Below are 23,752 nucleotides of genomic sequence, written 5' to 3'. Positions count from 1 at the left end.
ACACACTGGGGTCATCTCATAAAACCACACCCAGTAGAATGGGAAGGAGCTCAGAGGTCCTTCATTTTACACAAGGTGAGAGAACTGAGTCCTGGAGAGATTCTGTGACTTGCCCCAACCTGCCCAGCGTGTCAGTAGCTGAACCCAGACAGCCAAGGCCTCCTGACCTCTAGCCGGGGGCCACCTGGACTCCAGGGCTGGAAGTCAGCTCCATCGCTTCCCATGAGGGCACTTAGGCACAAGGGAGAAGTGACTTAGTGGCTGGGGGACATGGAAGTGGTGTCTGAGGCTCACTGTCGTTACTGGAAAGACATGGAAACCGAGCACCCATATCAGATACAGACATTGTAAAGAAGCGCACGGCCAGACAGCTCCTGACTGACTCTGCGGAGGCCAGGTGGACAGGTGTGGTTCCGTTCCACCCCAACTCCACCACTTACTAGCTCTGTCCTCTTTGGCATATCATTTAGCCTTTTGAATCTTGGCTTTCTTATCCATCCAATAGAGTTAATAAGACTGGTGTCACAGGATTATGTGTGGATTTGAAGTCAGGCACTCATTCATTTAACTCATTCAACAACATGTCCCAAGTGTCAGTAGTTTGCCAGGTGCTCACAAGGCCCCTGCCCTCTGGGGGCCTGTATTCTGGGGAGACAGATGGTGCCCAAGTGAGCTAACACGTGAACAAGATAAGCCCCGATTGCTGTGAGGGGGATCACCCAGTAAGCTGAGAGCTGCCACTTTGGTTTTGTTACAGGTGGTCATGGGTGAGGTGGGAAGTACCTGACACCAGGGCGCTCTGAGTGTATGTCACTTCCCCTGAGCGCCCAGCTGGGTGGCTTCCTCACTCCTGGGTCACGTCAGCTGCCCAGGCACCATGCAGCTCGGAGGTCAGATGCCACAGCCCTGGCTTCTTTATGGATGTTGTTGAACGTGCCCCGTAATCCTCCAGGGAGGCCGTGAAGCTAATGTCAGATATGTCTTAGAGGTGACCCTTCTGTTCGCTTTACCGTAGCCATAACCTCACCCGAGGGCCTGTCCCTGCCTCCAGTCGGCCTGGATAGCTGCCTCCCAGGACTGTGTGCAGATCTGCAGTTAATGCGTTTGCTCGTTGAGCTCACTGTTCAACGAATGATGACTCGGAGACAGACAGAAGGCAATTCTTCGGAACCTGCCTTCTCTCAGTGACATAACTTTGTTCTTTAAAAATGTTAATGAAGATGAGTTTGTCGCTTTAAGCCATTTGTCAGCCCTTGTTTCTGGGTTTTCACATGGGGAGGCCCAGGTTCTCTATGTTTCTGTGATTAATACCAGAGTCAGGAAACAGGGTTGTCAAGTGAGATGTGTCCAGTCGGGTGGAGTGAGAGAAATGGGCTTAGGACCAGGCCAGGGGTGGTACTTCCAGCCTTTAGACTTGGTTGCTGAAAGTTCTAAAGTAAGACCACGCCTTCCATTTGCGGATCACTGTAATGTCAGTGCTAACAGCCAGCGTTTACCGAGTGCTTATTCTGTGTTAGGCACCGGAGAAAGTAAAAGTATAAAAGTTGACATGTGGCTCATCGCATGTGATTGTCACAACCCTGTGAAGTAGAATGGTTGAATTCACAATCTCAGAGTGGAGTAAACTCTGTCTTTTAAGAGCCTGAGCCTGAGTGAGGGTAGGAGACTTGTCCCAAGTCACCCAGGTGACAAGGACTAGACTGTCAGCTCCTAAACACTGAGACTGTGTGCGTCTGTAGTTTTGGTACCGTGCTTGCTGCACACAGACCCTCGGCAAGCACTTGATGCATGAATGGATGGGAAAGGTTTGGGCTGCATCAGATCGTCCACCTGCCTGTCAGGTGCTTTTTCTAGTTACTTCAAAGATTAAATGAGTAGCTATGTGTCCGGTGTTTGAACACGCCTGCCACATGATCAGTAATTGGTTATGTTAGCTATGAACATTAGCCGTAACCTCTGAATTCATTGCGTTTTTATGGAGAACTTCTATAGAAGTAATCATTGATCCACCAGAAGACTTCACAATGAAAATATTTGTCTGCTCTTGCTGGGTAAAGTTTATACCATTTTATACTATTTTCACGTACTGTTATATATTATATCTGGATATTCTTGCCGCTCTGGGTGTCACCCTACATTGAGATTTTTGTTAACTACATTTACTCCAGATTGAGATGGATTATTGTTTTGAGGTAAACTGGCGCCAGAGTGAAAAGGAGGCATCTTCAGCTGTTTCTACCAGGTAGTGGGAAGGCTCGTCATGGGGGTGCCCCGGGCTTCTCCTGGTGGCCCTTTCCTAGCTCTGCCTGTGTACGATCTAAAGGCTGTCTTTGACTCATTACTTTCCTGACTGGAGAGCCATCAGAACTTCCCCAAAACCATGAGGGCAGTTAGTGCCAGCACATAAACGTAGTGTCACCCCCCTGAGCGGCTCTTGCCTGAGCTCCTTTAATTCAATTGGAAAGGATTCTTAGGAAAGCACTCTGCTTGTCTTATTTCCCATCCCACCCTCCCTGGAGATCCAGAGAGCAGTCTCGTGTGAGCGGCCTCACATCCTTTCCCAAGGCCATCCTTCGTAGGAAAACCCCAAAACATGTCACTGGGTGGAGAAAAGGTTTCACATCTTTTAGTCACTTTTATGTCTGACAACAAGGAGTGCATCTTATTGGTGACATTGCCACTTAGAAATGTAGGGTGTTATTATTCCAGCTGAAGGCAGCAAAGAGGGGGCCGGGGGGCCTTTTCAAACACCCCCTCTGCACCCCTGGCCCCCTCACTTCTCTCCAGGACAGAATGAGAGGTTTTCTCAAGTTAAGGCCATTCCAAGAACTGGGACTTTCATCCTCATTATTAGGGGGCAAATTTCTTTTCTTCTTTAAACACAGCCCCCCATCCTTTCTTGGTTATTGATATCACTGTGGGTTTGGTCATTTCTTTAAAGACCAGTAGTGGCCAGACTCTGTGTCACATGGTGAAGGAACACAGAACTAACCCCGAAGGACTCCATGGAGCCGAGGAGAACTGAAGTTTAGGACAAAGCACTCGGGTGGCTGTGACTGCGGTGTCGCCTTTCAAACTGACTCTCCCGCCCAGTCAGACCCAGGCCCCACCCCCGACTCCACCCCCCAGGCTGTGTGAGCGAGCTGCTTAGCTCTCCAGGCCCTCTTCACCTTCCTTCGGTGGGGTTGGCCATAGCGGCCTCAGCAGGATGTTGTGCTGACTGACCACCCTGTGCCTGGGGAGCTTCCAGACCCACCTGGTGCTCGGGGAGTGCTCGGTTGGTGGCAGCTGCTTGCTGCACCCTCTTACTAGAAATGCAGATTTTTCATGGAAAAGAAGATCACTGTGTTGCTACCTATAAGACACGTGATCCTGTGACAAAGACTTACTCCACCTCCAGCAGCCCTGTCCCCATACCCAAGGACCCCACGCCAGGCCGGGGCAGCGCAGGGCTTGTGAGGAAGCCCATCCAGGATGCCGGGGGCTCCGGGCCCGCAGAGAAAACCCAGCTGCTGAGTGGTTATGGTGCACCCAGAAGATGTGGGCCCAGGGCGGGAGGGACCCAAGGGGCCTAGTGAGTGGATGACAAGGGAGTGAAAAGCTCGGGGACCTGGTTGATTTTCAGTTCGATCATTAAGTGCTGGATGTGGTACCATGTCCCCGAGCTGATCTAACTCTGTCAGCCAGACTGACCCCACGAGCCCCTGGGAGGAGTCACTCCCCGCGCTGTAATCAGCATTGCCGTTGGCCCGCACTGAGACTTCCAGCCTACCCTGATGGTGAAGAGCTGACTCGAAACACTGATGGTCTGAAAAGGCTTGGGTTTTCATTAAACCAGAGTAGTTTTACAAAGTATAAAGTGTATAGAGCATGAGGGAGGACATAGGGGTAGGTAGTGCTCGAGTTGGGGCCACTTGTAAAACCCACTTGTGTATATTCTGTAATTGCCTACGCCCTGGAAGCCGTGGAATAGAGTTAGTTTCATGAAAAAGCCATAGCAAACAGGGACTGTGCTGTCTCTGGTATGTTGAAGTCACATTCATGATCAGAGGACCTTCCTTTGGATGGATTCCTGCCTACCCACTTTTTCAAGATGTAGCTCAAAACTCATCTTGCCACGAAGCATTTCCTGCTTAACTCTGCCCCTCTCTCCTCATTCTGGAACTCTTGAGGATCCAGCACTAAGATGTTTAGTCTTAATTACTGCAAATGATGGTTTTCAAAATCTGTAACTCTGTGTGTGTGTGTGTGTGTGTGTGTGTGTGTGTGTGTGTTTCTCCCCTGCCCCCCCCCCCCTTTGTGTTTAATATCTTTTAAATCTACCCAACTAGTGTCATTTTTGTTCAGGCCACATGCCCCTCACCTGGACCAGGCCCTGTCCCTGCCAGGTGCCCTGGATTTATCCCCCTGTGATCAGAGCGGTCCCTGCACAGAGCCACTCTCATCAGACCCCCTTCTGAGGCCCTTAAACGGCTTCCAGAACCTTAGCTCAGAGGCCAGGAGTCTTCATGTGGCTCCCGCAGCTCCTGTCCTCCTGTCTGGGCCCTGCCAAGCAGGGCTCACTCTTCCTCTGCCCCTCCCCTTCCGTCCGTGCTGTTCCCTCAGGAGGAACACGCTTCCCTCTCCACCGGCTGCCCCTCCACCACCCGCAGGCCTCTGAGCCTCTTGTCCTTCCCTTCCTACTACTCTCTTATTGTTTTGCTGCTGCTGCTGCTTCCGTTTGTCTCTGTGAACGCACCTTCAGTGAGGACAGGAACAGGGTGCGGCTGCTCACCCTGTATCCCGAGGCCCTGGCGCCCACCGGGTGCAGAGGAGCAGACGCTCAACCAGCATGATGAATGAATGACTCATGTAAGAGGAACTGAATACAGCAGTAGACGTGAAGCCTTTACCCGTGTGCCTGGGACATGGTTGGTCCTTACATGGTTGACTGCTTCATTGATTCAGTCATCAAATCATGTCTGCAGATACAGCAGCAAACACACTGGATAAAAATCTGCCCTTGTGAGCCATGCGTTCTGTGTGTGCGTTGCTCCCTTTCTCCCCTTCCGCCGCACCCTCCTCTTCCGTCACTGTTGCCCCCTTCTCCCCGCCCCACCTGGGACACAGGTCACCAGACCACAGCCACTCGGGCCGGAGTCGCCTCGGCCCGGGAAGCGGCCCGGAGGCTTTCCGTAGACCCCAGCGGCAACTCAGGCTCTCGGAAGGAGAGTCACTTCCTCCGCCCTGGCTGGAATAAATAGGTCAGGAGTGAAATAAAAAAATCCAAACCCCGAATCCTGGTGGAACGCTGCGATGGAAGCGCTGCTGACGGGACCTCAAAGCTGCACATATTCTCAGTCCTCCATTGGGGCCACAGAGAGCAACCCGGTCACCTGGAAGTGTCTGTAGGGCCAGACCCAAGCTTCCCCCGAGCTCAGCGGGGAGTCACTGCGGCCTCCCCCTCCACAGAGCCCAAGTGGGCCATTTCCCGTCTGATGTTTCTCATCCCACGTCGCCCCCTGTTCGTCCCTGCTCCTCGCGGCCGGCTGCCGTCCGCTGCCCCTGTCCTTCCTGCAGGTGAGCACACGTGCTCCGGAGTCATCTGGAAGCTGGGTCTTCTGGCCCCAGGGCTCGCAGGCCCTGTGACCAGTCAGGGGAGGTGGGCTCCAGGCGCGCCACACACCACTTCAAAACCACGCCTGCTTCTGCTTGGGACTGGGAGATTTATCCAATCATTTTGTTTTCGTTACAGAAATTTCCAGAACTGAAATTCAAATATGTGGAAGAGGAGCAGCCTGAGGAGTTTTTTATCCCCTATGTCTGGTCCCTGGTGTACAACTCAGCCGTGGGCCTGTACTGGAACCCGCAGGACATCCAGCTGTTCACGATGGATTCCGACTGAGGGCTGGACACCATCTCCCGCCCTCACCCCCTCCAGCCAAGCAGCCTTCCTAGTTATTTGCTTTCTGGGAAACAGAGGTAGACAGATTCCCTGGTGCATCTTCTATTAAAGAAGATCACACAGGCATGTTTCCCTTGCACAGTTGGGTTTGGAAAATGAGTGCCAGTTGGCAATAGATCACTTAGTTTAGATGGTAGCGCAAAGTGGGGGAGGGGAGTACACGACAATAATAAATGTGAAACCTGCTCTTTCACATGCAGTTTTATTTCTGAACCAAAAATCTAGAGCTTTTCCAGGAACCTGATGCCTTAGGCATATAACACTTGACCAGTACATTCTTTCTTTCTTTTTTGCACATTCAAGATTTCTGTTTTGGTCTAGTGTCTGTGTGTGTGTGCACGTGTTTCTTTCAACATTGAGAAATATCAGTCTGAAAAGATGACAGGACAGGAGTTAGTAAGGAAATGAAGTCGCGTGTGTGTGATTACCTTTCAGAGGGCCTGTGATATAAGCCCGGGCAGTTGGATATAAGCCTTTAGACCCTCTGCATCTTCCCCTCAAAGAAAGAAATGGTTCCTTCTCATGAAGCCCAGATTAACTTTTCTGTGGATTTGGCCTCTGAGCTGTAGCTGAATTAAACTGGAGTCTAGCACAAATTAAGTTAATCCACTCTGTATTAATCATTGGGAAAAGAAAAGCTTCATTTTGAAAGCAGTCTTTTTTCTTCAACCAGAATAATAGGAGAAAAAGGAGACCAATTTGATTAATACAGTATTCCACATGGGATGAAAAACATGTTTTTCCCTTTGTTTCTGACTTTGTTTAAACTCTTTGGAGCCTGTGGGATCCACAGTTTGGTCCCTGAGCTGGAGGAAGGAGCTTCTCTGAGGGAACCAGCCTCCTGGGTCACCCTGAGCAGAGCAGTGAGCACTGAGGGCAGAGGCGGGCGGGCCTTTCCGGTCAGGCACTGGGTCCACGGCCTCTTCGTGGCCTAGTTTCATTCTCAAAGACACAAAAACTCTCTGCTTTTCTGCATAGAAAGCACACGGTCCCAGACGAGGCTGAGCACCTGTTTCAACCTGCTGTTGTTGAATCTGTATCAAGAGCCAGCTTCTCCCTTGTCCCCATGTCCCTGGGCTGGAGCCTGAGTCATTTTGGTCCATCACTGTCTTCTCAGGGCCTAAGAGGCACCATCTTCTCTCACACTGAGCTCTGGAAAAGGCTACAAACACTCCCACAGGTCAGTACACATCTGTGTGGTTTCCACCCATGGATAGCCTGGCTGCTCTGTCCTTCCAGCAACTTTTGAGGTCGGCCAGGAGATTTCATTATCTTCAGGACAGGGACTGAGACCAAAGCTCCCTGAGGTTGGCTGACTTACAAAGGGCCATCTCTGGTGGGTGGACCCAGGAGGCACGTGCAGCCTGCCCGCCGCCACCTCAGGCCTTCGTTCCATTCAGGCCTCTGACGTCTACACGAACAGCTGCCTCAGACCAGCAGATGAGACATGTGAATGGCTTCTGTTAGTCTGGCTTGGAGGAGAGGCAGTTTGAAGGTGGAAGGAGCAGTCCTCTCAGTCAGAAGGGGGAAATGATGTGATTACCATTTCAGGTAGCAATCATTTTTATTTCTTATGTGGGAAAATGATAGTAGCTTTAATTTGTTTCCAAAGCATTTTGATTTGCTTCCTTTCCTTTAAATCAAAACACAAAATTTTTAAAGGGTCACATGGAGCAGCCAAGCCTCTGGTAAGGACCATGGGGCTATCTTAGGAGACTGAGGGCCGGGCAGGGCTGCGGGACAATCACTGGGCTGCAGGACTGTCAGATCCTGTGACCAGAGGAGAGACAGTCCCCCAGAACTCAGTCATAGAGGGCAAACCACCAAGTAAGCCCAGATCAAGGGCCTCCCACAGTCTCTTCTCCAGGCCGCCAGGCCCATTCTCCAGTGGTCTCTTCCTCCACGCCCCGCCCCTTTATTTAACCACGCAGCAGACGTGCTCGCTGGTCTAACAGCTCAGCTGGGGCTCCAGCCTCAGAGGCAGCGCGTGAGTCCACACTTCCAGACACCGCTGCATCACTGCCTCAGCTCTGCAAGTCCTCCAGGAGTCTCTCTATTTTTGTGAAAGATTCATTACCTGACAATAAATTTAAATGATAAACTTGAATTACACTTGCATTAATTTACTTAGGAATGTTTTTGTTTTCCACAAAGTAAAAATGTGTAGGACGAGGTAATACAGGACCATCATGTGTTTGAATGTAAATTAACACCTGATTTTACCCAAGATATGAAGTTATTATTGTAGTATGTGATCTTACCAACAAAGTGTTCTTCCACAGTATTTATTTTTAAAAGAACACGTCCCTTTCAGTGGCACCTTCCCTACCAAGAGTTCAAGGCACTGTGCAAAAAAGATGCAAAATTATAACTCTGGTTTCCACAGTCACCCATTGAGGCTGGTGTTAGAGGATCTGTGAACAACAGCCTTGCAAGGTCAGCATCACAGGCTGGCCACCATTCAGCAGTGCACATGGCAGTGGGGATATGGAGCAGCTCAAGGACAAAGACAGGAAGGAAAGAAAAGAAAGTCCCTGAGAGTGAAGCACGGAAAGTACACTACACGCACAGTGTTCTCCCCTGGAAGGAAATTGCAGGAGCTGGAGAAGAGGAAGACGGAGAGGGAAGGATGTAGGACCAGCATCAGAACACTCAGCACCTTCTTCCTCCAGCTTGTTAAGGTCCAGCCAAGAGGAACGTTCAGTACAGGAGTGCTTTTAGGCCCTAAGTTTCTTAATTTATCATTCTTAAGGCAACATACTGTCGTAAGTTCTGGGGAGCTGGGGTTTTGCATTCAGCGTTAAAGCTTTCTGTATAACTGAGTCTGCTTTCCGGAGCCATAAATTACAGAGTTGTGGTACTTGCTGATACGTTATAGGCTTGAGTTTGCAAGGTCAACCCTTTGGGTCTCTTAATTCCCTCCAGGCACCGTGCCTGCAGTTTCAGTAGCTGCCACTTGATATTAGGGACTGATCCTTGGGCGCTCTGATGCCAAATTCAGGGCTACTCCAATGTCCTACATTGTCTCCAGGAGTCAAGGAGGTTAGTTTCTATTCTCTGGTGAAGAGCCAAGCTTCCTATGAATATGAAAAGCTGAGGAATGGATGATAGCACAATCCACAGCAAATAATGCATTCTTATTTTTTAAGAACTCAAAGCATAAAATTTCATCTTATTAGGGTATATCCACCCAAAGCAATGGAGATTCATCAGGAGCTCCCGACCCCACCTTGGTTAAGTCACATGTGGCAGCCCTTACTGTCCTGACTTCACAAAGCTGTCGAAAGTGCCAGCTACTCAGACACAGCCTCTGGAGCTGGCAGCAGCCCCCTCCAGAAGACAAGCTGCCCTTGGTTTGGATTACCTAGTCCTCCATTACCATCAGTAGACAATCCATAGATACTGTGGCCCAGCTTCTCAATCACCTCAGCCCCTAAACGTGGATTGAGGTGAAACCAGATTGCTAGTGCCCCCAGGTGCTTAATCAGCAAATGTGCATTCTCCCTGGAGGAAGTGAGCTGTTCTGGGCTGTTTGTATCCCTCAAATTTCACATATTGAGCCCAAAGCCCCGACGTGATGGTGTTAGGGGGTTGGGCCTTTGGGAGGTGATTAGGCTGAGATGAGGTCATGAGGGTGGCGCCCTTAGAAGGAGAGACATGAGAGAAATCTCTCTTTCAAGCATGTGGAGACACAGCAAGAAGACCACTGTCTGTAAGCCAGGAAGAGAGCCCTCACCAGGGATGGACTCATCCAGCACCTTAATATTGGACTTCCCAGCCTCCAGAACTGAGAAATAACTGTATCTTGATTAAGCCACCCAGTCTATGGTATTTCGTTATAGCAGCCCAAGCTGACTTAAGACAGGAGCATAACCCAAGGCCTCAGATTATTTCTGTTACGATCAGAAATATCCAGGTATATGAGAAGCCCAAACAATATAAGTTACATGAATTAAGCCATCAGAGGGAAAAAAATACCCTCACTCTCTCCAGATGTCTCAGTCACAGAACTTGAAACACTTACACTTTGTGTGTTTAAAAAAAAGAGAGAAGAGAAAAAGCATGCCTAAGAATTTCAGAGAATTAGAAACAATAAAAAGGGACCAAATGGAGATTCTAGAACTGAAAAATATAACAAGAATTAAGAATTCAATGGATGGGGGGAGGATATAGCTCAGTGGTAGAGTACTTGCCTAGCATGCATGAGGTCCTGGGTTCAATCCTCAGTACTTCCATTAAATAAATAAACCTGATTACCTCCTTCCTAAAAAAAAAAAAAAAAAAAGAATTCAGTGGATGGATTTACAAGCAGATTAGTCACAACTGAGAAGAGAATGAGTAAGGTAAAAAATCAGAAACATAAACAGTCAGAAAGATAGAAAATAGAAGTTAAGAGACACAAAGGATACAGTGAGGATGTCTGTCTGACCTAAGGGTACTTGGGATCTCAAAAGAGTAAAAGAACAGGATAGTTGAATAAATATTGGCCCAGAACTTTTCCAAAACTCATGAATGGTATCAAGCCATAAATTCATGAAGACCCAACAAATCTCAAGTGGGATAAATAAAACACATTGCACATTTAGACACATCATAGTAAAACTTGAAAACCAAAGGGAAAAAAACCCCTGTAAGCTGCTGGGGGGTGAGGGGTGGGTAAGAGAGGAATTACCATCAAAGGAGCAACAATTAAACTGACAGCTAACTTAGCAGAAACAATGAAATATAGTGCCTTTGAAGTGCTGAAAGAAAATGACTGCAACCTTGAAGTTTCTAATTGGGGGAAATATCCTGAAAGGATGAAGAAGTAAATAAAGACATTTTTAGACAAACAACTGGAAGAATTCATCAGCGTACATACCCTAAAGGGAAATTAAAAGAGTATTCTGAAGGCAGAAGGAAAATGATCCCAAATGTAAGAACAGAGCTTCGGGAAGGGTTGAAGAGCAACAAAAATGATAAATGTTCAGGTCAACATAAACGCTACGTAAACCAATGACTGTGTCTTGTGAAGCTTTAAATATATATTAAAATTATGAAAGTAAATATATGTAGCTGGGGAGGGCTTAAATAGGGTTTAAGAGTTCTGCTTATCCAGAAAGAGGGTTAGAAAAAAATCTCATTTAATATTAGACTTTGATACATCTACAATGCATATTGTAATAAATATTAGTGAAAGTGTTTAACTTTTAAGCTAATGAAAGAAGATGGAATAATTCAGTGGACAGATTTAAGAGCTACAAGATTAGAAAAGGAGAGAAGAAAAACAGAATAGGTGGTGGGGCAAATAGAAAGCAGGTTATAAGATACAAATGATAAATGCTGGAGAGGCTGTGGAGAAAGGGGGACCCTCCTGCACTGCTGGTGGGAATGTAGTTTGGTGCAGCCATTATGGAAAACAGTATGGAGATTCCTCAAAAAACTAAAATTAGACTTACATATGATCCAGCAATCCCACTCCTGTGCATATATCAAGAGGAAAAGATATATGCACCTCTGTGTTCACAGAAGCACTATTTACAACAGCCAAGATATGGAAGCGACCTAAATGTCCATTGACAGATGACTGGATAAAGAAGGTGTGGTATATTTATACAATGGAATACTACTCAGCCATAAAAAATAATAAAATAATCCCATTTGCAACAACATGGATGGACCTGGAGATTGTCATTCTAAGTGAAGTAAGCCAGAAAGAAAAATACCATATGATATCACCTATATGTGGAACCTAAAAAAAAAAAAGATATTAACTTATTTATAAAACAGAAACAGACTCACCAACATAGAAAACAAACTTATGGTTACCAGGAGGGGAAGCGGGTAGGAAAGGATAAATTGGGAGTTCGAGATTTGCAGATACTATTGTATATAAAATAGATAAACAGCAAGGTTATACTGTACAGCACAGGGAACTATATTCAATACCTTATAATAGCCTATAATGAAAAAGAATATGAAAATGAATATATGTATATGTATGACTGAACTATTATGCTGTACACCAGAAATTGACACAATATTGTAAACTGACTGTACTTCAATTTAAAAAAAAGATACATGTGATAAAACCATTATTATATTAAATGTAAATAGGCTAATGCTTTGGTGTTGACAAAGATTATTGGGCTTGATTTTAAAACCACCAGTAGAGTACAGACTTCCAGTACTAGCAATGTAAAAGAGTAAATCCTAAGCGTTCTCATCACAAGGGAAAACATGTTTTAAATTGCTTTAATTTTGTATCTATGAGATCATGGATATTCACTAAACTTACTGTGGTCATCATTTCATGATGTAAGTCAAATCATTGTGCTGTACACCTTAAACTTACACAGTGCTATATGTCAACTATATCTCAATAGAACTGGAAGAAGAAAAAGAATTTAACACAGTGAAAAAACAAAAATAAAAATAAAAACAACCACCATATGGACCATTTAGAAAACTTGGCCAAGTGGATTCAAGTGGAACGCTACACTCAACAGCTTCCTTTTCAAATGCAAATGGCACACACACCACAATTTGTATGCTGAACAGTAAGCAAGTCTCAGCAAACGTCAAAAGAGTTCATTCAAGTGAAATATGTTCTCTAACCACAATGCAGTTAAGCTGGAAATCAATTACAGAAAGATAATGCAACGATCCCCATATATTTGGAAGTTAAATAGACTTCTAAATAACCATCTGTCAAAGAAGAACTCAAAAGAAGATTTGAAATATTTTGAACTGAATAATGAAAATACCCCATATTAAAACTTAAGAAGAAAAATTTGAGTTGCAACTAAAATTATGCTTATAAATTTATATGGTTAAATACATATGTTAGAAGAAAGGCTGAAAATTAATTCTCTAAGCAACCACCTAGAAATTAAAAAAAAAAAAAAAAAAAAAGCAAATGAAACCCAGGAGGGAGGAGGGACAGAGGAACAGCTGGTTTCACAAGTGAAAATGGGCAAATTACTTCAGATCAGGCAGACGTTAAGAATATTTGAGAGGAAATTATAGATACTAATACATGTTAAAATCTAGGTGGAGTGATGATTTCAGGAGTGTGCACATACGACAAAACTAATCAAATTGTGCACTTTACATATGTGCAGTTTGTGTATGTCAATTACCTCAATAAATCTGTTTTTAAACTTTGGATAAAATGAATGTCTTTTTTAAAGAAAAAATGGCTTTCTAAAACTGACATCAGAAGATCTTGAAAATTGGAATCATCCAATATCTATTGCCTAGCTTGAACCCGTAATTTAAAAATCCCACAAGGAAATCTACAAGCCCAGATGGCTTCACCAATGAATTCAACCAAACATCTAAGAGAAACAATGCCAATCTTACACAAACTCTTCCAGAAAATAGAAAACTTCCAAATTGATTTTATGAAATCAGCATAACCTTACATATCAAAAGTCTGACAAGAACAGTATAAGAAAATTACAGACCAGTCTCTCTCATTATTGTAGATGAAAATATCTAAACAAGATATTAGTGAATAGAAACCAACAATATATGAAAAGCAATGCACAAAAATACAGCACGATTAAAGTGGATTTATCATTCGAAAATCAGAGTCATTCACATTCAGGGAATAAAGAAGGAAAAGTAAATAACAATAGACATGGACAAAATTTGTTGATAAAATTCAACAATCATTGAGTGATATAAATGTTTAGCAAACTAGAAAAATAAGGAAATGTCCATCTGATAAAGATATCTATTAAAAAACCTACAGCAAATACATCATACTTAAAATATCAAAAAATTTTCAGACTGAGAGCAAGAGAATAATGTCCATTAACACTTCTTTTCAAGACGGGGAGGGCATAGCTCAAGTGGTAGAGCGCATGCACGGGGTCCTGGGTTCAATCCCCCAGTACCTCCTCTAAACATAAATAAGTACACCTAACTACCTCCCCCCGAAAGATAAATTTTAAAAACTGATACTAGATAATGATAATGAATGCCAAAGTACAAGGCAGAAGTATTGTCTGCAACTACTTTGAAATGCATCACAAAAAGAAAAAAAGGATGGATTGATGGATGTGTGATAAAATAAGCATGGTAAGCCTGGTAAAATCTAGATGGTAAGTATACAGGTGTCCTCTGTGAAATTCTTTCCAAAGCCTCACCATATTTTAGGGGGAAATAGTACTTCAGGTCTTAGCCCACTGCAATAACACTGTTTTTGTTTTTTTTTTTTTAAAGAATGGATTGGATTGGGTGGAAAGAGAATAAGCTGTCATCATGAGCAGATGACAATTATTGTAGATAATCTAAAAGAATCTACCAGTAATATAGGGATAGAGGATTAAAAAAAAGAGTTATGATGGGATTATATGAAATTATGTGTGTGAAACTTGACAATTGTAAAGCAATATAGAATTTAAAGAATCAATAAGAAGTTAATAATAAATTTACCAGTAAACTAGCAGAATTAGCAGGGTTTCTGGACACCAGGTCACATACAAAAATCACTTATATTTCTATATGCTAGCAACAGAACAGTTACAAAATGAAAATTGAAAAGTGCACCATTTATAATAGCATTTAAAAAACTCATTACGTGCCTAGGGATCAACCTAAAAAAAATGAGTGAAATTAAAACCCTAAATAAGGGGAGGTGTATCATGGGTTGGAAGGTTCAACACTGCTCTTTGCAGAGTGAAGAAGGTTTCCACCTGCTGGTCTCCCTTTTATCCATCGTCCACACAGGGTCTTGCTCCCCTGCAAAGAGCACCACACACCCTCCTCAAAGAAGTGAGCCCAAAGTCATCCTGTCCCAGCACTCAGCCCAATGTCTGGCTGTGGCCTTCTTCCTAAGCACAGGAGGAAACGGCTTGGCCTGATATTTCCCCACTGCATAACAAGGGACACTGGCTTTTCACCCACAGTGGATGAATTCTTACCATCTACCACCCAACCACCTCCTCAAGCTCAATGGCACATTTCGGGTGATGTTATTTACAGCAATCATATAGTCTACCGGAGGTAATTGAGGCAGAAAAGGATTTATGTCTGGGTATTAGGTAGCTACCAAGTTCCGGGGTGGGCCACGGAACTAAGCTTAGATCCTACACAGCCAAGAGAAAGCCGATTGCTCCCCAGGAATGAGAGGCAGCGTGGTGGCTGCCCCCCCCCCACCCTCAGCACCCATCCACGTAGCTCAGAGACCAGTCACTAAACTCTGCCCACAGCTGCCCCAGAGGAACCAAGCACCACCACCTTGCCCGGATGCCCATGCACCTGCCGCCACCCGGTGCTCGCTCTCACTCTCCAGGTCTCTGCTGGTGGCTCTGCTTGGGGAAAGCTGGATGTATGCAGACCCCAGCTGTGGGGGGGCCTAGAAAATGAAACTGCTAGCCTTCTAGCCTGTGTTAGGAAAGCTCGGTCCACAGGGGTGGGAGTGTGTTGCATAAGCCAAACTATGGAATCGCTCACTTCACCTCACGCTGTTACTTGAGTCTTCAGTGAGATAATACTTAAAGCATGGAGAATGTAAATTCTTTGAGTCAGGGATTTATGTCTGATTTCTGCACGTCTGCATCCCACACCCAAAACAGTGCCTGACCTCAAGAAATATGTGTTGAAACAGCAAGGTCCTATATAGCACAGGGAACTATATTTGATTCCTTGTAATAGCCTATAATGAAAAAGAATATGAAAAGAAATATATATATATATATATATATATATATATATATATATATATATATATATATATATATATATATCACTGTGCAGTACACCAGGAATTAACAAAATATTATAAATCGACTATACTTCCATAAAAATGAATAAATAAAAAATAAAATTAAAAAAAGGAGTATTTGTCAAATATGCCAGTACGTAGTTTCTAGAACATGATATCCACTCAATAAATAACAGCTGGTATTATTTCACATGATAGGAAGCCCCAGAGAGGGCTAATGCAGCAGCCCAATGCCATCTTAAGGACCCAGACTCTGCCCATCTGTAGCTCTGACACCCTCTGACTGGCTCACCTCATAGTCACAAGAGGGCTGCAACAGTTCCTGGTGTTGCATCAAGGCATGATCTCATCTAGGGCACAGCTTGGCAGTGAGGCTCCTCTCCCAGTGGTCCCCTCACATTTCCATGCCTAGCCCTGCTTCTCACACCCATTCCTAAAGCATCGTTGGCAAGGAGAGGGTTCCACCATCATGGCAAACTAATCAGGATCTGGAGCCTGGATGGATCAGTGGTATGCAGGAGAGTGAATGTCAGAATATAAGTCACGTTCTTTTAGGAAGAAGGAACTGGGGGAGGCAGGGGCGGACAGGTAACCAACTGTATAAGCTATGATCAAGGGCATGGGGGAAAGGCAGAGAACCCCACTTAGAGGTCTCCTGAGTCCCAGCCCTCAGACTCTACAGTTGAATGAGGCTGCTTGGGAGACAGGGGACAGTTCCCAGGACGAGGGCTGTGGACGGCCAGGAGGCCTGGAAGGTGGAGGCACCACAGCCACTTCTCAGCCCTCCCCAGTCCCATCTTCACCGGGGCTCCCACACACAGGCTGAGTGGATGAACAGCAGCTCCTCCATCTCCCGGAGTCAGCTTAATAGAAAACAGGGTCTGGTGGGGAACAAACAATTTCTGACAACCGAGCCCTCAAACTGGAAACATCTGTCCTTGCCAGAGCACAACCCCTCCAGCCCAGCCCAGCCTGGCTCCTGAGGGGGCCCACCCGGCCAGGCTGGGGAACTCAAGGGAAACAACGGAGAGGAGTCTCCAGCCTGGGAGGGATCCCCAGGCTCCAGACTTGGACCCCAGAGTCTCACAGGCTCCCAACCTCATGATGCTGACCTCAACGCTGCCCCCACCCCAAGCCATGAGGGGACTGATGCTGATGGTCCCAAAGGAGCCCCGGCTATATTTAATTAACCCACTGTGGGGCCAGGCTGGGCAGGGAGATGTCCCGTGGGAGGTTCTAATTTGAATCCCACTGCCTCTGCCCACACTCTGCCTGGATCCCTCTCCCCTTCCTTATCTCCCTGCCAGTTCCTGTCCCCCCATAAGGTGAAGCTCAGAAGTTGCCTTTGCCAGGCAGTCCAGCCCAGGCTGGTTAGACAGCACCCATCCTTTGTGCCCACGGAGTTCCTGGCAGGGCCCCTTACAATGAAGTTCTTCAGGGCAGCACCATCGCCATGCTGGCATCTGTAAGGCCCCCAGTGAGCACCTGAGGCAGGAGGAGTGACTTTAATGAGCATGGCCGGGGGCTGGGGCCCACGGGTTCCAGAAAGCAGAAGCTGACTCCCACACATGCAGCACCCTCAAGGGCCACTGTTTCTGGGGCAGAGATCAGCGGATCTGGAAAGAAACTGGCTTCAGAGTAGCTGGTCTGGCTACCCAGTGGGCACCTGTGCAGCCTGGGTCCCCAGTCTGTAAGGGGGATGACAAGCCTGCGGGGAGCAGGGCTGCAGGAACACTGGGGATAAGAGGTGAGAAGTACCCCGGGCAGTGGGGGCTCAGCGGGTGGTAGGGGGCTTAGTGGTGGCAGCGGCCACCAGCAGGCTACCAGCAGTGTCGGTTTCACACTGATTTCACCTGGATGACAGCCTCATAGCGGGAATTTCCCCGAGTGCACCGAGGAGCTAGGGGTGGGGAGGGAGCGGGTGGAGAAGCACCCAAGCCCTGGAAAGCCCTGCCTAGGGCCCAGCAGGGGGCTGTCTACCTCATGGGTGGGGGTGGAGGGAGCAGAAGGACCCCTGCCTGTGGCCAGGGCAGAGCACATGTCCTGGTCATCGCTAAGGAGGCCTCACCCTGTTGGCCCAGTTTAAATCCAGCCTCCTCCAGGAATTCGCCTCAGACCAGCCCAGCCCATGTCCTCCCTTCCTGGGCTCCCATAAGTTTTCTGGGGGTCAGAAAGTGGCAGCTTCCTCCCAGCCTCAGTGGGCCAACTTCCCCTCTGGGCCATCATGGCCCCTGATCCCACCTCAGAGCAGACCTCCCGAGGTTATCCCCATTATACAGACAGGAGACTGAGGCACAGGGAACAGCAACAAGCAGAACCCTCGTTCGTGACTCTGCTTTGTGCCCACTCCCTGCCCCTCTTCTGCCCGAGGGATTATGGGGAGGACGACCAGGGCATGGGGCGCCGCGCTGGGGAGGGAGTTGCTGGCAGGGGGCTGTGGGGTGAGGGATGCAGGCGACCGGGGCTGGGGAAGCTGAGGGGCTGCTCTTTGTTGGGAGAGTGTTTGCCTGCCAAGGCCAGCCAACCAGCAGGGCTCCCGAGAGTGTGGGATGAGGACACCCTTGGAAGGAGAGTCCTATGAAGGAACACTTCACCCAGCCCCTGGCTGTGGTCCTCGGCGTCCCAGGAACCCCGGCCCCTGGTCCTCCCAGGCCTGGGCTCAGAACCCTCCACAGCCTGCCAGCCCCAGGTCAGCACAAGCCCCCACCTGGGATGGGTGCTGGCAGAGCAGTGGGGCGTCCAGGGGGTGGAAACACCTTTAGACCAACCCCACCGGAGAGCAGGGGCCCAGACTCAGCCTCCCGCCTTGGTCTTCTAGGGACAAGGAAACCAGATGTCGGCCGAGGCGGCCCTTCCAAAACGCACACATCTTCAAAGCAGGGCTGTTTTCCATGTCCTTTGGGCAATTTTAAAACAAGTTTGTAAAAGTGGAATTTTAATAGATGACATATTGTCGTGCACGCGAGTGCGTGTGCGCATGTGTGTCATATGTGCGTGTCTGGGCACCTCTGGTGCCTCCTGCAGCTACAGCATCTCAGAGATGGGTGGGGCGGAGGTGTTTCCTAAAGGCCATCCAGGCTCGCTGTGTGTTTCGAAGGAGCTGAACCTTCAGGAACTGGGCAGAGAAAGGAGGTGCTTTAGAACCAGCGGAGGAGGGTGTGGGCCTCCCTGGGGGCCTCCCATCTAGGGTGGGGGTGGGGAGCACAGCCTGAAACCGCTGCCGTGCCCCCAGTATTTAACTCACACCCCCTTCTCCTGTCTCAACTTGGAGCCCATGCAGTCTGCTCCAGATGCCATGACAAGTGCCACAGACCAGGGGACTTAAACCACAGGTTTTTACGTCCTCCCTGGAGGTTGGAAAGAGCAAGATCAAGGTGTCGGCAGAGCTGGTTTCTCCTGAGGCCTCTGCCCTTGGCTTGGAGACGGCGGCCCTCTCCCTGTGTCTCACTGCTCTGCTCTCGATGGCTGGGTGGCAGAGCAGTGTGCCCTTGGCTCCTGTAGGTCCCAGTCAGGGTTTGGATGATAATTCTGACTTTGGGGAACATGCAGCAGGCTTAGAAAAAGGGTTTCAGAAGAAAGGCGATTCAGCTCTTCCTTCTAAACCCACTCCCCCACTTAGCAGAGCCCCGGCCCACAGTCACCTTTATTTTGCTGCTGCCATCTTAAACAGTGCAGAAGAAAAGTGCACATATCGGAACATTGATGTGAAATCACTCTCAAGATGACTGTGTGAATGACGTGTGCATGTGCGTGTGTGTGTGTGTGTGTGTGTGTGTGTGTGTGTGAGAGAGAGAGAGAGAGCCATCACATCACACATCCACCAGCCATCACATCAAAGCGTGTGTGTGGAGTTAGGCAGTGCACGACCCATACAGCCGGACTTGGCTGGCCTGAGTGTAGCCTCCCATCTGCTAAGGGAAGGTCCAGGCCTGGCCCCCAGCCCCTGGCCCCGCCTACCAGAGCAGCTCCACAGGCTCCCCACCCTGCAGGCTGAGTGAGGTAGGAGCTTGCAGCTTCCAACTGCCCTGTCACCCAAACCACAAGAACTCCTCTCTGGGCCTCTTGTGGCTTCCCCTCTTTGCCCCATGGTGAGGCTGGTCCCTTGCTCAAGCAGAGAAGGCAGTGCCCTCCCATCCTGGCGTGCATTTCTAGAGACAGAGCAGGACAGCAGGGGTGGCTGGGTGGCAAAGCAAGTGTGACCTTAGCTCTGAGACTTCTGCAGGACCCCGCCCCTTTTACCTGAGTCATGGAATTCTCAAAGGTGGGCGGGGTTGCTGCCTGGAACCTGGGAGGTGAGGTCATGGGTCCACCGTGGTCCCGCCCCTCCCTGGGGCAAGGCAGCTGAGCTCCTGTTTCCGGGAGCTCGCTCGCCCCACCTGGAGACTCTAGAGCAGGTGGGAGGCTTCCTGTTGGTGCTGCACCTCCTTCTGGGCTTCAAGCCCCCTGCACCTTTCCATCCCCTCCACTTGATGGACAAGCCAGGGGTCTAGGGACCCTCTGAGAGGATGGTGAGGAAATAGCAAGGGCCCCTTGGGCCAGACGGACTCTGCGGGCAAGGACAGGGGGTGGGGAAAGACTAGGGCTGTCCCCGTCCTCCAGGGGAGCGGGATGTGGCAGGGAAATGGGGGAGTTGGGGTGAAAGGAAGTCAGATGCTGGGACGGTGCTGGACTCCGGGGTAGGCGACATCAGCCCTCCAGGGTCTGAGCCGGGCATGACTTGGTAAAGATCAGGGTTGCCCTACCCAAGGGCCATTTGGCAGGCAGTGTTGAAGGGTTGGAGGGGCCCTCATGATGGCAGTTAGAGCCTCTCACTGGTGGCCACAAGGGTGCAGATGGAAAATGGAGAGCGGACAGCTGTGCAAAACACCCAGCTCATCGGCACCGTGTGCCTCGCTGTACCTTGTATCACCTCAGCCATCCGCCCACCCGCCTGAACCAGACGGGCCACAGCTTGCAGAGGGGAAACGGGCGCCGAGAGGTAGCTCTGGCCTGCGCTCCTGGGGGACCCCAGGGGCCTGACCCAGCTCCCGCCCCCCAGAGCAGCATCCCCCTTGCCGGCCATCACCCTTCTTTCAGAGGTGGTGGCTTTTGGCCTCAGGTGACCGGACCAGGAGGAGGAGCAGCCGCCAGTGGGAGGACGTGGGCTGCTGAGCTGAGAAAGCAGAGGTGAAGAGATTGTTTTCGGACCTGTGAGGCTGTGGTGGGGATGAAACATCGAGGACAGGTGTAGAAACTGTTGGAAACACAGGTCTGGGATGGACAGAGGCCAGGACTGGGCCTTCTGAAGCCACCTCCAGGAGGCAGGAAGGATGATCCAGACCACCTGAGCCCTCAGAAACTCAGGGCTTTTGGAGAGCAGAACTGCCCAAGAGCAGAGAATAGGAGGGCGAGGCGTCATCCTGGGGGGGCTCGGGGTCTTCAGACTTCGTGCCAAACCACAGTAAGTCACCCAGAGCCCTGGACTCGGAGCTGGGACGATCTGTGGCTGAAGGTGAGGGGGAGGAACTGGGCTGGCGGGGGGGGGGGGGCGTGGGGGGTGCTTTGCACCCTCCTCCCTGAGGCCCCGCCCCCCACCCTAGGCTCGTTCACAACTCCTCCCTCCCCCAGCTGCTCAGGGGGCTGGGGAGGGGCTGGGGTAGGATTTAGAGCCAGAGCTGCCTGGTAGACTCCCTGCGCAGTGACATCTGCTGAGCTCTGCCCCTCCTGGTATCCGACAGGCCCCCTCATGGGGGTCGTGCTGGTCACTCTCTGGTACAGCCTGGGGACCCGCTCTGTCACCCTCCGCAGGTACAGGCAGCAGGAAGGCTGGCTGGGACACAGGGGCTGGTTGGTTTGGGGAATAGTTGGGGCAGCTTACCTGTCTTAACTCACTTCAGAGTTCACAGGCATACTGCCTGCACACACACGCACACGCACACGCACACGCACACGTGCATCCACATTCAGACACATCAACATGCTCACACACTCACATGTGTTCACACACACTTGCACACCTGCAGGCAAGTCATGGGCTCATGTCCTGAAACCAGGGGGTGTCCCAGGAAGGCAGGTAGGGGGACCCTGGCTGGTGTCCTCGAGTGGAAGTCCCACTTCACAGCCATGGCCTGCGGCACTGAGAGATCACCGGGCCTGTCAGGGTCAGCCAGGGCTAGGTGGCGGACACCCCCAGCCTCCCCAGATACTTCCACACTTGCTCTGCTGCCCCCCGGGCCTCTGCTCCCCTACAGGCCAGGCTGGGCCCTCCGCAGTTGTGTGCCTGATGCCAGGGGCCCGGGGCCCTTTCCTGAGGACGCCACCCTAGGACTGGTTTCCCCAGCTTGCACCCTAAGCACCAGATGCTGGGCAGACGGGGTTCCCTCCCACTTGTCCCCCTCCTCCCATGCCCCCACCAGCCATGACCTGAGGAGGGGGAGACGGCTCAGAGGGCAGGGCCACAAAACGAATGTCAGCTCCCACTGCAGAAGACCCCAGACTGAAACCTCACCCCCAGCCCTCAACCCCCTCAGCTGGGCCCCGGAAGGGTGGGGTGTGGGGAGGGTGCTGGCGGAGCCTGGGAACACAGCCAGCTCGGTGGTGAGGGAGCATTTCCTGCTCCGCCATTTATCGTGTCTGTGACCTTTGTGACCTTGGGTAAGGATCAGTTTAATGAAAGCGCCCACCTCAGAAGGGGCTAAATATGATGACGCATGAAGAGGGCAGTGGAGGCTCAGTGGACAAAACCATTTTTCGAAAGCCTAGGCGGCGGTGTCCAGCCCAGAAGACCCCCATCACCTGGCTGTGCAGACCGAGCTCAGGCGGGGAGGGAGGATGAGCCAGGCCAGGGCCATGGGGAGGGAGAAACCTCACTGCCAGAGCTGGCCCAGCCAGCGGGTACCCAGGCCCCCAGCTGCTGATGTGTGCAGGGTCTGCCCGGGGTGCTCAGAGACCCAGAGAGAGGCCTGCTGGGCACTGCCAACGAGACACAGGTGAAGGGGGAGGGAAACAGCTCAGTGGTAGAGCACACGTTTAGCATGCATGAGGTCCTGGGTTCAAGCCCCAATTAAAAAAAAAAAGCCCCATTTTAAAATAAAAGGAGGCAGAGAGGATTCCCAGGGGCTACCAGCTGTTACCAGGGCCTACACTGACTGCAAAGCCAGCCCAGAGCTGGGTGGATGGTGGCCCTGGAAATAAAGGGAGAATGTGTGTATCTGTCACCTAACCCTGAACGGGACCATTGGCAGATGGTGGGGAGCAGCAGCACTGGCCAGTCCTCTCCACCCATCAGGGCCTGCAGAGGCGGCACTGGGAGTCTAGATGCGCAAAAGGCCCGCCTATCCTTCAAAGCCCCAGGCCAAGGCCCCTTAGGGATTCTCTTCAGCTGTTCCCAGGGGCCCTGTGCACCGCCACCCCCCCCATCCCCTCTCTTGGCCTGGCTGGTTGCCCCACGCCTCAGGCTCCTGGGGGTGAGGGCAAAGCCCCTGCCTCAGTTTCCCCAGTAGCATCTGGTGAGCGGCAGCGGCTTCACCCCGGGAGCCCTCCACACAGGGCAGCTGCCAGCGCAGGCCGGGAGAAGGGGAGGGGGATGCGGGCAGGGGAGGGTGGAGACCAGAGTGGGTTCACGCCCAGATTCACTCTAGGAGCGGACAGGCTAATTCGGCCTTTTTGTTCTAACTGCCCTTATTCCTGTGGGAGGAAGGAGGCTTCTGCTTCCCAAAACCCTCTGGCCCTCAGGAAGGCATCTCAGGTGAACCCTCTCCCTCCTGGGCCTCAGTTTCCCCCTCCTACAAATTGGTACCAGCCTGGCACACCTGAGGCTGCTCTGGTGAGCACTGAGATAGGTCATGGCTGGGAAGCCACGAGGCTCCTCCAGGAAGATGCTCCGTAAATACTTCCTGGGTCTCATTATCCTCCTGAGGGCCTGGGAGCCCAGGACGAGCTGAGCGGGCGGGGCACATGAGTTGCCTCAGAAGAATGGGGCATCTCCTGAGACCGAGGAAGTGGGAGAAAGGGGTCCCAGCCCCGGCCGGCTCTCAGGCCTCCTGCCCCTCCAGCCCCTCTCACTCATCCTCTGCCTCCCAAACATACATGCCTCTGTCTGTACACCTGGGGGA

The 23,752-nt window shown here is 49.9% G+C and overlaps 1 protein-coding gene across 7 annotated transcripts in view; it reads left to right on the top strand.

Moving 5' to 3' along the window:
* DYM (dymeclin) overlaps positions 1-6,137 on the top strand; it is a 309,224-nt gene extending 303,087 nt beyond the window's left edge. For all 7 annotated transcript variants that reach the window (XM_031441938.2, XM_031441942.2, XM_031441940.2 and 4 more), the window contains one exon: positions 5,735-6,137. In XM_031441938.2, the coding sequence (XP_031297798.1) occupies positions 5,735-5,884 (150 nt within the window). In that variant the 3' untranslated portion in view covers positions 5,885-6,137. The remainder of the gene's footprint in view (positions 1-5,734) is intronic.
* Positions 6,138-23,752: the final 17,615 nt, after the last annotated feature.

The sequence above is a fragment of the Camelus dromedarius genome, chromosome 28, assembly GCF_036321535.1.
Source record: "Camelus dromedarius isolate mCamDro1 chromosome 28, mCamDro1.pat, whole genome shotgun sequence".
Lineage (NCBI taxonomy): Eukaryota > Metazoa > Chordata > Mammalia > Artiodactyla > Camelidae > Camelus > Camelus dromedarius.
This window is presented reverse-complemented; position numbering and strand designations above follow the sequence as displayed.